General features: G+C 39.3%; 1 protein-coding gene across 1 annotated transcript in view; it reads right to left on the reverse strand.

Annotated features, from left to right (window-relative positions):
* The window catches only part of LOC122539947 (acid-sensing ion channel 2-like), a 1,330,135-nt gene that overhangs the window by 1,244,786 nt on the left and 69,987 nt on the right, over positions 1-15,362 (reverse strand). Inside the window, exon 2 of the mRNA XM_043675161.1 lies at positions 6,559-7,663. Coding sequence (XP_043531096.1) covers positions 6,559-7,119 — 561 coding nt within the window. The 5' untranslated portion in view covers positions 7,120-7,663. The remainder of the gene's footprint in view (positions 1-6,558; positions 7,664-15,362) is intronic.

The following is a 15,362-nucleotide window of genomic DNA, read 5'->3' on the forward strand; positions in this document are numbered from 1 at the left end:
TCTCAGAAGTTTTAAAGCCCTGGATTAAAATTGTAATAATATTTGAGAAATTAACTTAAAATGTATTATTAAGTTACGTGCTAAATTTAAGTGAAAACTAGACTTTTGATTCATAAAATTATGACTTCAGACACTCACCAGCTTCCACTGCCAACTCACTGAGCATTGTGATGAAGTTTCCTTTCTCATAATGTAGATGTAACAACAGGTTCATGAAGTTTGTGTTGTGGGGTGGAGTGATTCATTGTGTAGCTGCAAGGACTAGACAAAATAATCATCTGCAGATTGAAGTGACTAACAACATGACAGATGTTCAGCAAACTGATTCCTGTTTGCCTGCACTGCAGACCAATTCAAGACACCAATCTGAGCCCAGTGTACATTCAAGCCAATTTGTATTTTCATGGTTATAGCTATTGGAGTTACGCTTACTAACAAATTGTGGTATTTTTCAGCCATTTCTGTTTCATCTTCAATCAGTGAGACTGGAGGACGGTAGACTCATTTCTCTTCAATGATTCTGCTGTAGTCTGGGGACACTTTAACAGAATCTATACTTATATGCTCACATAACATACAAATATTGATTTACGCTAGGAAAGTGTCATTGCCATGAGATCTCACTTCAGCTCTATTGCTAAGTCTTGTAACATCATATCATCATTACGTCATGAGTTCATTGACATTAAAACATGAGGCCACAATGTCAAAGTAACTGTCAGCTTCACTGATAAGTGCATGATAAGTTTGTAAGCTTTCTGACAACATTATACCATCAAAGCTTGATCTGAAAGTCAAATCTTAAGGATCTATTTGTTTGTGTTGAACACATGGGGCTACAGATACAGAAAGAAATGCTGCCGTTACAGTATTGTCCAATCTTTCAGTATGCCAAGCTCCACCAGTACCACAGAACAAGAAGCAAGTTTAAAATCTCCAACTATCCAACTGTTACTCTGACTGCAACAACATGCTATATACTTTAATCAGCAATCTAGAGTTCTTTTGCCACTTGTACATTGCTGTACATTTCATTTTGCAATTAAAGAAATATGCTAGTATAAATCCTATACTTGAATAAATAACCAGTCATGTCCAAGTCTTTAAAAAAAGGCCTATTGATACCCCAGAGAGCATAGTACCCTCACATTTCAATACAGAATAATGGAAGCCAATAATATAAACATCAGAGTACAGGAACTTCACTTTGAAGATGCAATTCCTCTGGGTAAACTCTTCAACATGTACCATATTTCAAAAGAGGTGGTTCAGATTAGTTATTTATATATGGTTAATGAATGCTGTTTGCAGATGCCAAAATATTATATGCATGTACTTCCACAAAATAATAAATATTTAAATGTTGAAATTGGGACATACATCTGAATTTTCAATACAAATACAACTTGCCAGTACATAGTACCTTTATCGTAACATGATGGCCTAAATATTTCACAAAGGGCACAATTAATAAATAATGAACCATAGAAGCTATCAGGACTGATGACCAAAACCTTGGTCAAAGACATAGGTTTTAAAGAATAACTTCAAATAGGAGAGAGGGAAACAGAAGTTTGAGTGTAGAATTTCAGAGGTTACGGACCAGGTCAGCTGAAAACACAGCTATCTAAGGTGGTTAAACTCAAGGATGCTTAATTTGCAAGAAACAGTGGAGCACAGTGATCTGAATTGTTCCTGTCTGAATGAGATGTGAATTGAGTTAGGGATGTGCTTAAAAATAGAAGTGGGACATTGGGAGACTGGGAGGCCAGTCAGCAGTGTGTTAGAATAGTCAAGCCTAGAGGTCAAAAGACAAGGTTGAGGGTTTCAGCGACCAGTAAGTTGAAGCAGGCAGTATTATGGAGATGAATAAGCAGATGTAGTGATTGAATTGGTAGATTGGAAACTCATCTGAGGGTCAAACATAAATCAAACATTGCAAAAAATCAGTATCTGTTATATAAGGCAGTTAGTCTGAAAGAGTTAACCCTGAAAGTTTAAAAGAGGTCTGCTCACTAATATATAAATGATTATCTCTGGGAGGGACTGGTCAGTCTTTCTAGTTTGTTGTGAGTTGTTAGTTAATTGTAAAACGTACAGCCATTTAGCTTCGACCGAGCTGTCATTTCCTTGAAGATAACAATATCTCTTAAGTAGTATTAAATGCAGTTAACCAGTTCTTCTGCAAATAGAATCTGTTATCTTAGTGATTCCATGTTTAATTTTTGCCCCATTTAAGATTTTTTTTCACTTTAACGTCATTAAGTTACTGGGAGCTGAAATCTCATTAACTGTCAAAAGATTTAACATTGTTTATTATTATACTCACCATGATTACATCAGAATCATGCCAATCTCACTCTCAATCAGACTTTCCACAGCCCGTGGTGTTTTTTGTGGAGGTGGTAGGCATGGAGTGGATGCCATAGCACTTCTTACTGCTACCTCTAGGATCTGCTTCAGTCACCATACCATGGGACTGCTCCTTCAGGCTGCCACTCCTTCAGCATCCTCTCCCTCCTCCTGGTTGGCACAGTGTCAGTCATTGCTGAGCTCAGTTGCTTCTCCTCCCCTCCCTCAGAGGTGGTTGGTTGGGTTCCCGCAGTGGATCAAGGCTCACAACTAGTAGAGCAGTGTGGGGGAGTTTGTCCAGGGTGGAAGAAAGGCAGTGGATAGTCAGTCTGATGGTGTTTGCTATCAAAGTGTCCCACACTTCCAGCTGCCCCTTACCTCAGGGTGTGATGACATGTGTAGGAATGGGGTCTGCCAATCTTGGCCAGCAATGTGTGTATGTGTGTGTGTATATATTTGTGCATAGTGGTTATATGGGAGATGTGTGTGTGCATGGTTGTGAATGTGTGTATGGTCTGTGTGTGTGTACATACATATGGGTTTGTATGTGTGTGTGGAGGGGTTGCATGTGTCTATGTGTGTATGTATGTGTGTGGTTGAGTGTATGTGTGGTTGTGTGTGTGTATATGTGTGGTTGTGTGTGTATGGTTGTGTGGGTATACGTGGTTGCATGGATGAGGTTTCATGTATATGGTGTGTGGGTGTAGTTGTGTGGGTGGGTACGTGTGTGTAAAAGGAACAGTGGGCTCTGTGGCCAGCTGCGAGGGGTAGTACTGTTGTGTCCATGTGGATCTTGAGGTAGGGGTGGGGAGAGACTCTTGTGGATGGCAGATTTGAAATACTGATGAGTAGTGGTCAAGGGTTGATGGTGGTTCCAGCGGTGTGGAGGAAAGGGATCTGGGGCCTGGAGAGTGGGCTGCATTCCTCGGGCTGCAGTGTGGCACAGTAAGAGACCATGGGTAGGAACCAGCAATAGCCACAACAAGTAGCCTGGAGCCCAATGAGCATGGCCACTTGGCACAAGCCCCTAGCAATGAGGCCCTGGGTTTCACTCTCAGAGGGACAACTACAAGAGATTCAGAAAGTACAACATTACATTTTTGTTTTTTTTAGATTTGTTTTATTTTAAGTTGTTTAATTTACCAATTTAGGAATTTAGCCATTTGAAGCACTGTGTTTTAGCCTACTGAGTACAGGTATAATGTTTGATTTCCAGCTTATGGAACCTAACTCCAGTTTTAACAGTGATTCCTATGGAAATCCATGCTCCATTTAAAGGTGTTTCACTTAAAGTCACATCTTTCAGGAACACAACCACAACTAAATGTACCTCTTGAATTATGCAATAAACTCCTGCTTGTACATAAAATACCCATGTTTCTGCCAGAGACTTATTAGTAGTTAATCCTCCTCTACTTAATATTTATAACTCCCATAGATCTGTAGTAGAATAGTAAGTGGAACAAAGCTATCCAAATGAGGTCCTATTACAACATGTGTCAGCTGCAGGCATCTCATGAAACAGACTTGATTTCAGATTGCTCACAGGAATGAAATTGGTTTGCCTGGGAAAGAATCTTATGGCAGGATCAAAGAGAATGGATGTGGTACTTTCAATATTCAGTTGCTTGTCCAATATTGGGTGTTAGGGAAACAGTATAACAAATCAGATCCATATACCAAGATAAGAGAAAAGAAAAATATATCCAATATAAGCACCTCACAACCATTTCCAAAGGAAAATACAAGGCAAACCTATATCAGATCCTCGATAGTCATTTGTACTGACTGGTACTTGTAGGGGAACTGTCAATACGTATCATTAATTACAGCAGAACTGCATTCATATGGAAATATCTTAGAGTTATCAGTATGATTGTTAGAATCAACTATTCTTGGCTTCAGCCCTCAAGGTCAACTATTTCCTTATCACTTTTCTGCGGTCAATACTGCAAAAAGTAGTTAGACATCCAGAAACTCTTCAACTTTGAAAGCAAGTTTCAATGCAAACTAAACACCATTCAAAATAAAAGATGGAGTGGACTCCCAGAGAGAAAATAATCCATTCAAAAGCTTCTACAAGGCCACAAGTTTTTCCAAGAATTGATACTATTTTTTTCCATTGACCTAGTCACACAATGGGATTTGGGCTCAGTTCAACCCTGGTTTAGAAATCATTTTTTTGTCAAGTTTGGTCTGTTTCAGACTGAAGCTTTCACTTGCGTAAGAATTCAATCTTTAGCTAATCTTGACTCCTTGCAGATTTTTTTTCAGTTTATTTTGGAGTGTTAATGTTTTGGAGTGCTAATAGTTTAATGTAGTATGGACTGCAGCTGAAGTCTCTTTCAGAACATGGATGTGACTTGATTTCAGATTGCTCACAGGAATCTGTGGTTCAAGTCTGGCAGAGATTTCAGTTCAGCGGTCATTAATTCTCAATCCTCTAGCAATGGTCTCTTTTGTACCACATCCAAGAGACCCGAAGAAGAATCAGGAAAAGGTTCCACATGATGCATTCCGATTTCCAGAGTTTGCTTCCTCAATAACTTGTACAAAATCATAATCAATGACTTACAGTGGCTTTTACTCAACTCAGGAAAACTAAGTTAGCTGTACAATGTAAATGCACATGTAGTGGGGCTTAAATGAATGCACAGAAAGTATCATTAACATGCTGACAAAAAAAAAGATTAATGAAGAAAAGCGGCCACATCAAGGGAAAGTAACAGTTACAAGAGGACGAATTACTGATTGTTTCAATGAACTCATGGAACTTATTGTACATCAAACATACACCAAGTGTCAATAAAACTTAAAAGCTTTTGCTGCTTGAATTTTGAGTCCTGTTGGCAAATATTTCTGATTTTCTGGATATTCATTTGGTGGTGATAGCTGTTTGAGTAGTTGGATTGAAGTTTCATAGCTGTGTCCTTCTCTTCCAACTCATGCATCACAATGTGGGACAGCCAAAAATACAGGCACATACATTCATATGCTGTAACCCATCATCAACCTTCACTTGCTAAAATACCGTATAGCTTATAATGATTAACCTATTGCTCTTTTCTAAGGGATGTTGAACACAATCTGGATTGCTTTAAAGTAATATTTCAGCAAGCGCAAGCACCAAGAACTCTGAAGCCACACCACCATGTTTGAAGCTGTAGCAGGTTCCCACAATAGCAGACCCTTACTACCAGTAATGCTAGCATATCAATGATTTTTGTACAATGATTTCCCTGTACATTATTTCACAGAGGCATTAAGCAGTATGAGTAACTTAAATAATTTGATTAATACATCTACAGAAAGCATAGGTGAAGGAATGTCATGTGAAGGTGTCAAGCATTTGTCTCCTGATGTCAATAACAATAATTTCTAGCTTTATATCTAATACAGTACAAACACAATACAGTAATCCTCTTTGCCATAGTTTTAATAAAACATGTAAGCACTAGACACATCAACAGTATAATGACACAATATTGCCCAACATGTCATTCTGTTCTTCTGCACATAAACATGCTTGTGTATCTTGTAACAGATTGCAATAGAAAGATGACATCCTTAGTAGAACAATTGATATACTGCTATAAATTAGACAATGACACTCCCAATTATAACATAATAGCTAGGAATATTTATGTTTACAGCTCCAAACAAAGTAACCAACAACTGTCTCAAAGGGCACACTTGTGAAATGAAAAACATCCAGTGAAAGGGTCAGACAGAAGCTCCTCACAAACCAACTATTATAAGGCTGTAGGTTTTATCACTTACATAAATTCTCACTACAGCAGTATTATTACAGATTCTACACTAGCAGATATTTCTGAGTTAAGCCATTATTTTTCACACATTTATAGAAGCAACACTTGTGACATGACTTAATATATCCTTACTGTTGATAGCTTGATTTCATTGATAGAAGAAAGTTTTGCTTTCTTATTCCCAGATTTCTACTAATAGCAAAGAAAAAATGCTGCATTTTGGTATCACTGTCTCCACAATGGAAACAAATTGCTTATTAATTATTCTTAACAAGTCAATTTGGAAAATATCAAAATCCAATATGTGTCACTAATGAATCATTTCCCTCGTCCCTCTGATGAGATTTGTATTTATGTCACAGGACAACCAAGAAGGATGATGAAAATAGAATAAAGTGGAATGGCTGAGATGGGCCCCAAGAAAACTTTTACTCACAGTTTTGAAGTCTTTATGAGTACATCGAACTCCCCGGAACTTACAGTACAGCATCATATCCTTGAGGCTGTGGCCAACTCGGTCATAAAACTCTCGCATGTTGAACACCCTCGGTTTGTAATGTGTGAAATCAGCCTTCTCCTTAAGAGCTTTCAGCACAGTGGGGTCAGCCATGTGGGGGCTCTGGATCTCTAGGTGCACATTGAGCAGTCCCAGGAGTTCACCAGCATGGTAGAGATCATTTACCGTCAGCTTTGAAAAGCGAAACTCATTCAAGTTGCAGATAGTAACAGCGGGAAAGACCAGGTTGTTTGCGGCTACCTCTTCCAGCTTGGCAACGTGCGGGTATGAAAAGTAAAATGCCACCCGCTCTGCGCACTCCACCACAAGTAGGCCCAGAGAGCCAAGAAATACCACAGTCCACATGAATCGACGCATGGTCATTGGTCCATAAACAAATATATGCCTGATTCCATGAAGGGATGAAGTGTTGGCAAAAACGTGGATACTGGAAGGCTGCAGGCTCCCCACACTGCCTGTGCTGTTCTCCTTCTCATCCATATCTTTATTTATGTTTGTATGTGTATAATTTTACCAGTCTTCCAGCTGCTTAGTGCACTTAGAGCTTCAGTTCATCACACAGTTGTTTTGGCTTTATCCTAAGAGCTCAGCTTTGGCTGGTCTGCACTGCCCCTTTTGAGTGGAAACAAAACCTTTCACAGCAGACAGAAGGAAACTCTTGCTTTTGACTTCCACAGCACCATCAAGAAACCTTCGTCTGTTTGGAAGCAGCGGGGATGGAAAGGCAGAGTGGGAGGGATAATAGATCCAACCAATCGTAATAAGGGTTCTTCAGCTGACAATATTTGTGATGAAACACTCAAACCACGAAGCAGATTGCAGTCCGTTTGCTCGTGTAAATGCTCTGTTCAGTGTCCACAGGGATGCCAGCCTTGTAGAGATGATTTATAAGAGAACAATCCCTTAATTGATTGCTTGGTTTTCCTTCTCTTATGTTGTTTATTGTTGGACTCCAACCATCCCTAGGCACTCTCCTGAAGCTGTCAGTGTGATTCAAGGTTCCTCGGGCAGTAGGAATGAATTGCTGTATGGGAGAGGAGAGAAAGAGAGAGAGAGCGCGAGAGATAGCAAACAGAAAGGGAAGGAGTGAGGAGGAGAGACAGTCTGCAAGTAAAACAGCAGCAGCAGCAGCAGCAGCAGTAACAACAGCAGAAGGCTCCACAGACTCACAATGAGCACATTAGTTATACTGATACCCCAAGCTTACATGAACCTTCAGGCAAAAGCAGTACTCCGATGTGAACGAGGGAAAAAAAGGTAGAATGTTCAATTTGTATGTCTCAGAACTTTACAGACTAAGGTTTACAGAAAATAAATTCTGTAAGAAAAAACAAACTGAATAGTCAGTACTTGATGCTGACAGCAATTGACATAAGCAAGCATTCATTGATCTGTTGCATCTGGTGCTTGTCTGTATGGTGTTTCAGGCTAAATACCTCATCCGTTTGAGGGAATCACAACGCCAGCTTCCAGTGATGCTTGACTCAGGGCTTACTGACCAACAAAGGCAGAGGAAGGGAAGCCTAGATTACTTTTATGCGCAGGGGAATTTATATATTTTTTGGATCTCATAGTCATCACATAAAGCATTAAAACAAAACCCTTCTAAAATAAACTGACTGTGTATACTTGGCCTGCATTAACCCTGATTCAGGTTTGTGCTGTTAGTTAGAAATGCTACATTAACCATTTTGGAAATAAGAACATCTTTGATTTTGCCATTCTCCTTCCATTATGGTGAGTGATTCTGAGTGATGAATAAATGCCATAGAACTATGCCACACTGGGTTCCAGGGAGTGCTTCAGTGAACTTATTGGTTGCATTTAAAACATGGCTCTGAATCCTACTTAAATGGAATGATAATGGATTACTACTCCATAAGGAATCAGTATACACAGGAATTATTCAATTTAGATGCCACTGTTGGATTTGATATTTTTTTATCAGGGAGACAGGACCTCAAATCTTTCCAGACATCAAATATTTTGCCTGCTTTAATTGTGATTCTTTGGGGATAAAATTTGTTTTAGAAATCAAATGAGATAAGGATAATCCTGTCATTTTATTATAATGTATTGTTCACCCTCCCATACTGTTAGAGTGATGATGTTTTATATATGTGTGTATTTATAAAATGTGCAAATTGAAATGTTCCTTTAAGGACAAATGGACTCGCTGATGTTAATGGGCACATACTAAAATCAATTACTGAATATTTTCTGGTAATAGTCCATAAATGCAGCAGATGATAACTTGCTTTCTTTTTCTGTTATACACTCAAATAAATAGACAATAGAAATTTGCATGTGTGCCTACTTAATTTTAACAGGACCCATCTCAAAACTTCATGTATCTTATTTGATGAGGCTGGTTCTGAGGTGGAGAGGTGCCAACTGCACAGGATGGAACAACCAATAACAATTATTCATATGCAGATTTAAACCAATTGTGATTTTCTTATTGAGTGCACAGTTCTGCGGCTTGCAAGCTCAGACATTTTACACATCTTACCATGCTTCCTAGCATCAGAGAGGACAACAGACATGCCAGGCTGCACTTATATTGCATTACCAGTCCGAGTCAAGTGAATTATGTTGTGTGTAAAAACTCTGCTTTTTCCTGTGGCTGACGTTTTGTAATTTTAAAATAGAGAATGGATTAGAATTACCCTCCAATACACTACTGAACCAAAAGGTTGGGAGAGTAGCTTGGCATAGACCAAAAGTCATTCAACTTTAGTGCATTCTGGAACTCAGTTAGGAATTGCTCCAGTTCTTCAGAAATCCACTCTACTTCCAACACCTCACAACAACTATAGAACATCTTTAATTTCACAAAATACCCTATTGTCATTTCAAAAAAATGCTCCAAAACAAAATTTGGCACTAAACTACATGAGGACAACTGGCCAAATGTTTGATCAAAGAAGTGGGACAAAATTCCTGAGTTAAAGGTGGAATCATTTGAAGGTACAGCCACATACTGTGCAGCATTTAAAACTGGGGATCCTCAAATGGCAGATTTAGATGAGTGACAATATCTCAGAGGAATGTGGGGTTGGAGGAGATTACAAAGATAGTGAGGGGCACGATCATGGAGGGATTTGAAAACAAGGATGACAACTTGAAGTCAAGGTGTTCCTTAACTGGAAGTCAATGTTGATCAGCAATTACAGTGGTTTGCGTGGCACGGTGGCACAGTGGTTAGCACTGCAGCCTCACAGCCTCAATTCCCACCTCAGGCAACTCTCTGTGTGGAGTTTGCACATTCTCCTCATGTCTGCGTGGGTTTCCTCCGGGTGCTCCGGTTTCCTCCCACAATCCAAAAATGTGCAGGTTAGGTGAATTGGCCACGCTAAATTGCCCCTAGTGTTAGGTGAAGGGGTAAATGTAGGGGAATGGGTCTGGGTGGGTCGCGCTTCGGCAGGTCGGTGTAGACTTGTTGGGCCGAAGGGCCTGTTTCCACACTGTAAGTAATCTAATCTTCAGAGATGTTGAGAAAATCAGACTTGGTAGGAGCACGGACATGCAAGGAATGACCTTAAATTTAAGAAGAGTAGAATATGGAAGGATAGAAAACAGAAAAGTGAAATACAGTTTAGTAGAATGCCAAGCAGCAGTGTGTTGGAAGAGCCAAGTCTACATGTACCAAAGGCATGGATGAAGATTTCAACAGCCAAACACCTGAGGTTAGAGTGGAGTCAATTAATGTTGTGGAGGTGAAAATAGGTGTCCATGTCCAGATACCTTAATGATGGTGTCCACGTGATTAGAATTTAATCTCAGGGATCATCATGTAACACATACCCAGAACTATTTAACATCAATATTAACGTGGCAATACAACTGCATCCTAATGATTGCTATGTAATTTTGACAGCCAATATTCTTGCTGGTATTTTGAGTTTGGAATCCGATCCCAGAAAACACAGGATACACTCAAGTCCCATTTGTTTCAACCTAAGAAGAGACTGCTATTAATTGGAGCATAAAGGGAGATTATTATTCTGGGATGAAGGGGAGATATCACAGTATCAAATTTGAGGGCTACTGGTGAATGAATTAATTTTGTATACATGCTGGTCAGAGCAAAATTTCAACTCTAGATTCAAAATTAGACTCCAGTTTGCATTAGGGAAAGGAGAAATTCCTCACATAGCAACGAAATAATGTGAATACCCTTGTAATCAACTTTTTTTTTCCCCAATGGTGACCAAAAGAGATATACTGCATCATTAATCAGATAGAGTATGCACTGGTGATCCGCAAGTCTAATAGCACTTAGTAACCATACATGCATAACTGAGTAGTTATCTGCATGTCTCATCAAAGCAGTTAGCAATGTACATTTGCATTTCAAACATAGGACTTTTGGAACATAGGTTAACACCATAGTACTGACAAATTCTGATTAAAGTACTGGCCTCATCCTACATAATCATTGCATTTCAAATTACAATCACGCCACAAATTGAAATTCTAATGAATATTTTTCATTAGTGAATGATTTTCCACTTAGCATATGAAGAAATAACGTTTGAACTCTGCACATGCAGAAGTGATTGACAAAACACCAGGTAACTAGGAAAGAACAATTTAACAGATGCGTGTTAACTTTTCATGATTAATTCAGGAGGAATTCTATCTGATAAACAGCTGTGTAAGCATAGTTAATGATTTTAGAAAAAAATTAAATTAAATTCTCATTATAGAAATTAAAATATAATTAAGAATTCAAAAATTAAACATTATTTCCATCCACAAAATATTTTGACATCTCTGTTCAAGGGCATGCAATATAAAATCAACCACTGGGAGGCACCTTAGCATGCTTGCACCACAGAGAGGGAGAGTATTAACATTAGAAGTTTTCTGTCTCATGCAATTTTACTTATATTGAGTAAAGTCCAGTGCAAACATCCTGATAAGCCCACTGTCATATACATTGGAACAAGAATTATTTCAGGGTTTGAATCAGTTCGTGAATTCATATTTATTAAACGTATGCTACTAGAAATTAAGATCTCATTGCTGCGATTGTGTCGCTGAAATCACTTTATTACCTCAGAAAAATTATCTCCTACTTTAAGACAAATGTTGTGGCTTCAGCAGATTTTTTTTTAAAACTATCCCTGTAGCATTCTCAATTATCCAACTTTTGCTTAGTTTGGGAAAGTAATATTTCCATATGGAGTCCAAAATTACCAATTTAATTGCTAATTAGGATGTTTCTAAACAATTGCTGACACAACTTTATTCTAGGCATGATAAGAGATTTTGCAAGTGTAAGTTAGGAATCAACCACAGCTGACTTAATTAATAATAGAATGCATTTTTCAATGTTAAAGTTCCACTATATTAATTATTGTTTAAATGAATAACTCATTTCATTGAGTGCCAACATTTCAGAATTTACATTATGTTGTATTATGAGTGCTATTTTATAAATTAACACATATAAAAATACAAGAGCAATAAAGATTAGATTAGATTAGATTCCCTACAGTGTGGAAACAGGCCCTTCGGCCCAACCAGTCCACACCGACCCTCTGAAGAGCAACCTACCCAAACCCATTTCCCTCTGACTAATGCACCTAACACTATGGGCAATTTAGCATGGTCAATTCACCTGACCTGCACATCTTTGGACTGTGGGAGGAAACCGGAGCACCCAGAGGAAACCCATGCAGACACAGGGAAAATATACAAACTCCACACAGACAGTCACCAGAGGCTGGAATCGAACCTGGACCCTGGTGCTGTGAGGCAGCAGTGCTAACCACTGAGCCCCTGTGAAATGTCACAAACCAATGTGCCCGTATTCGCATCATTTCAATGTTGACTACAGTAGGATCCACAAGACAATTTTGTGTACACTTCCAGGAACTCGACATGAAATATGCATCTCAAGCTACACCATCTAGAGAATAATGTGAACAAACCAAATTTAAGAGACTTAATCCATCACGATATATCCAGATACTTAAATTGCCTCATCTCCTGAGAGAAAGGTTACAAACAGTAAACATTATACATTCCATCGTGATAAATTTGGGACAAAACAAATGTGAAGACAGCAGAGCTGGGAGTGAGTTTAGAGGGAGCAGGGTATGCATCAAGCACAACCAAAGTTGAAACCAGGGATATTTCAGTTCCAGGCCCCCAAACCGCCTCCTGAAACAGATGAAAGTGCTAGCCAGCAGGTGATAGCTGGTGAAAATGTTCTGAGCCAGAGAGTGGCTGCAAGTAAAGAGTCAGGGAAGAATTTCATTCCTACTGCCTGTGTAGGAAGGTAGGATCTGACCTGTGCAGCTGAGGCAAAAGAAATGACCCCACTCCTCTTAGTCCCACAAAAAAGGTTTATCACTTTTTTCTGTGTTTACTTCAGTACAGTGGGTTGGCAATGGAATGGTCTTTGTTAAAACTGCAGTAAAAAAAACCCCATCAGATTTCTACTGGCATTAGGGGTAGGCAACAAATGCCAATTTGCCAGTGACACCCACTTGAGCTATATCCAGATAACGCAGTTTTAAAATTTTGATGCTGCTTGGGATAATTAGATGAGGCTTCAGGATGACCATGCTGTTTTTTTCAGCCATGGTTCAGATAGTAGCAATCTCACCCCGGAACAAACGTTTTTAGGTTCAGTCCCACTCCAGAAATTAAATGCAAAAACTGAGACCAACGTGCAAGTGCAGCAGTGAGGGATCACTGTACTGTCAGGTGAGCCATCCTTCAGGTCCAGTGGTGGATATAAAATATGATTTTTCAAAGAGAACAGGAGGTGTTTTCCCAAGATCCTGGCCAAGATTCATCCCTCAATCAACATCATCAAGAGAGATAATCATAGTATTAGCCACATTGCTGTTTATGGGAGCTTACTGTATATTAATTGACTGTTGCAGTTCCCAAATTGTAATTGATTACACTGCAAAAGTGCAAAATTGCTCAAAATGTCCAGTGATGGTACAAAGTGCAATTCACCCTTTTATGTTGATCTTTTAACAAAAACAGTGGCGTTAAAATCTTTTCAGACTGATACAGTCTGGGTAATTGATCTCCCTTCTTTAACTGCCTCGGGGTTTTTGCTATGTGTAACATTGAGCACTATTTTACACTTTTAAAGAGACAGCCATTAAAGCCAAATTTGGTCAAAACTACATCTGTGTTGTTGTAAGCTAACTATGAACTATAGGAGTAAATCTTACCAGAAATTGGCTAATCATAATTTTGGTAAGGAGGATGTCACTCCAGGATGATTTTCTTGCACTATCTTCCCAAACTTACCTTATTACCTATGCACCACGTTACTATGGCACCCCACTTGTCCAATTCTCCCACGTATGGACCAGATAAAACCCCTTCAAATATATCCAGGATGTAGCATACACCCTAACTTTTATCTTATATGAAGACAAGTATAAGGTGCTGTGTTGCAGATGTAATTCAATTGGTCACACTACTCGGCTTTAAGCATAACACACTTGATATTTACCCCCAGTTAAAACACAGAAAAAAAGAAGAATTGGAATAACTTAACTCTGTTGGAAAACTCATTTAACTACTAAACAGCAACTAATCCAATATAGTAACATCCCATAAACCCACCCTTGGCAAAAGCAAAGTCAGTAAAACAGATTGTCTCACATTCAATTCTGGCAACAGAGAGAACTCCAGCTTTTTGCTGAGACTGACAAAGAGATGTACCAGTTTCCATGGCCAACTTCAAACCCCAACAACTGCTGAAAGGTAAACTAAAGCGCTGGTTCAGTGGGAGCCTGGCTCCACCCATTCATTCTGCTTCTGTTGTCCTAACTTTCAAAAAAAATCCAAGGCCTCACAAGCTGTTTGCTTTATTGTTTTCAATAGACAGCTCATCTCCTGGCTCAAAACCTCACTTCAAACAGAAAGGACAAAATAGACCTCGTAAAGCCATAGTATCAACACACACTCAGCGTAAGCAGAATTTCTCACCGCTGCCAGGACATCCCCAGCACTGGTGCCTTCCTTGAAACCCAGCCATGCATCCAGTCAAGCGCTGACAATCTAGAATTGTCCTTCATCACACACATGATGAAAGAGCAAGCCTAAATCAATGATTCTCATGGCACATATTAGATTAGTTTAGATTAGATTCCCCAGAGTATGGAAAGTGCTGGTAAATGTCATAGAGGTGTACAGCACGGGAACAGACCCTTCGGTCCAACTCATCCATGCCAACCAGATATCCCAACCTAATCTAGTCCCATTTGCTAGCACTTGGCCCATATCCCTTTTAACTTTTCCTATTCATATACATATCCAGATGTCTTTTAAATGTTGCAATCGTACTTGCCTCCACCACTTCTTCTGGCAGCTCATTCCATACACGCACTACCCTCTGTGTGAAAAAGTAGCCCCTTAGGTCCCTTTTATATCTTTCCCCTCTCACCCTAAACCTATGCCCCACCCCAGGGAAAATACCTTGTCTATTTATCCTATTCATGCCCCTCATGATTTTATAAACCTCTATAAGGTCACCCTTCAGCCTTCAACACTCCAGGGAAAACAGCCCCAGCCTATTCAGCCTCTCCTTATAGCTCAAATCCTTCAACCCTGGCAACATCATGGTAAATCTTTTCTGAACCCTTTTCAAGCTTCACAAATCCTTCCGATATGAAGGAGACCAGAATTGCATGCAATATTCCAAAAGTGACCTAACCAATGTCCTGTGCAGCTGCAAC

Source organism: Chiloscyllium plagiosum, chromosome 33 (assembly GCF_004010195.1).
Source record: "Chiloscyllium plagiosum isolate BGI_BamShark_2017 chromosome 33, ASM401019v2, whole genome shotgun sequence".
Classification (NCBI taxonomy): Eukaryota; Metazoa; Chordata; class Chondrichthyes; order Orectolobiformes; family Hemiscylliidae; genus Chiloscyllium; species Chiloscyllium plagiosum.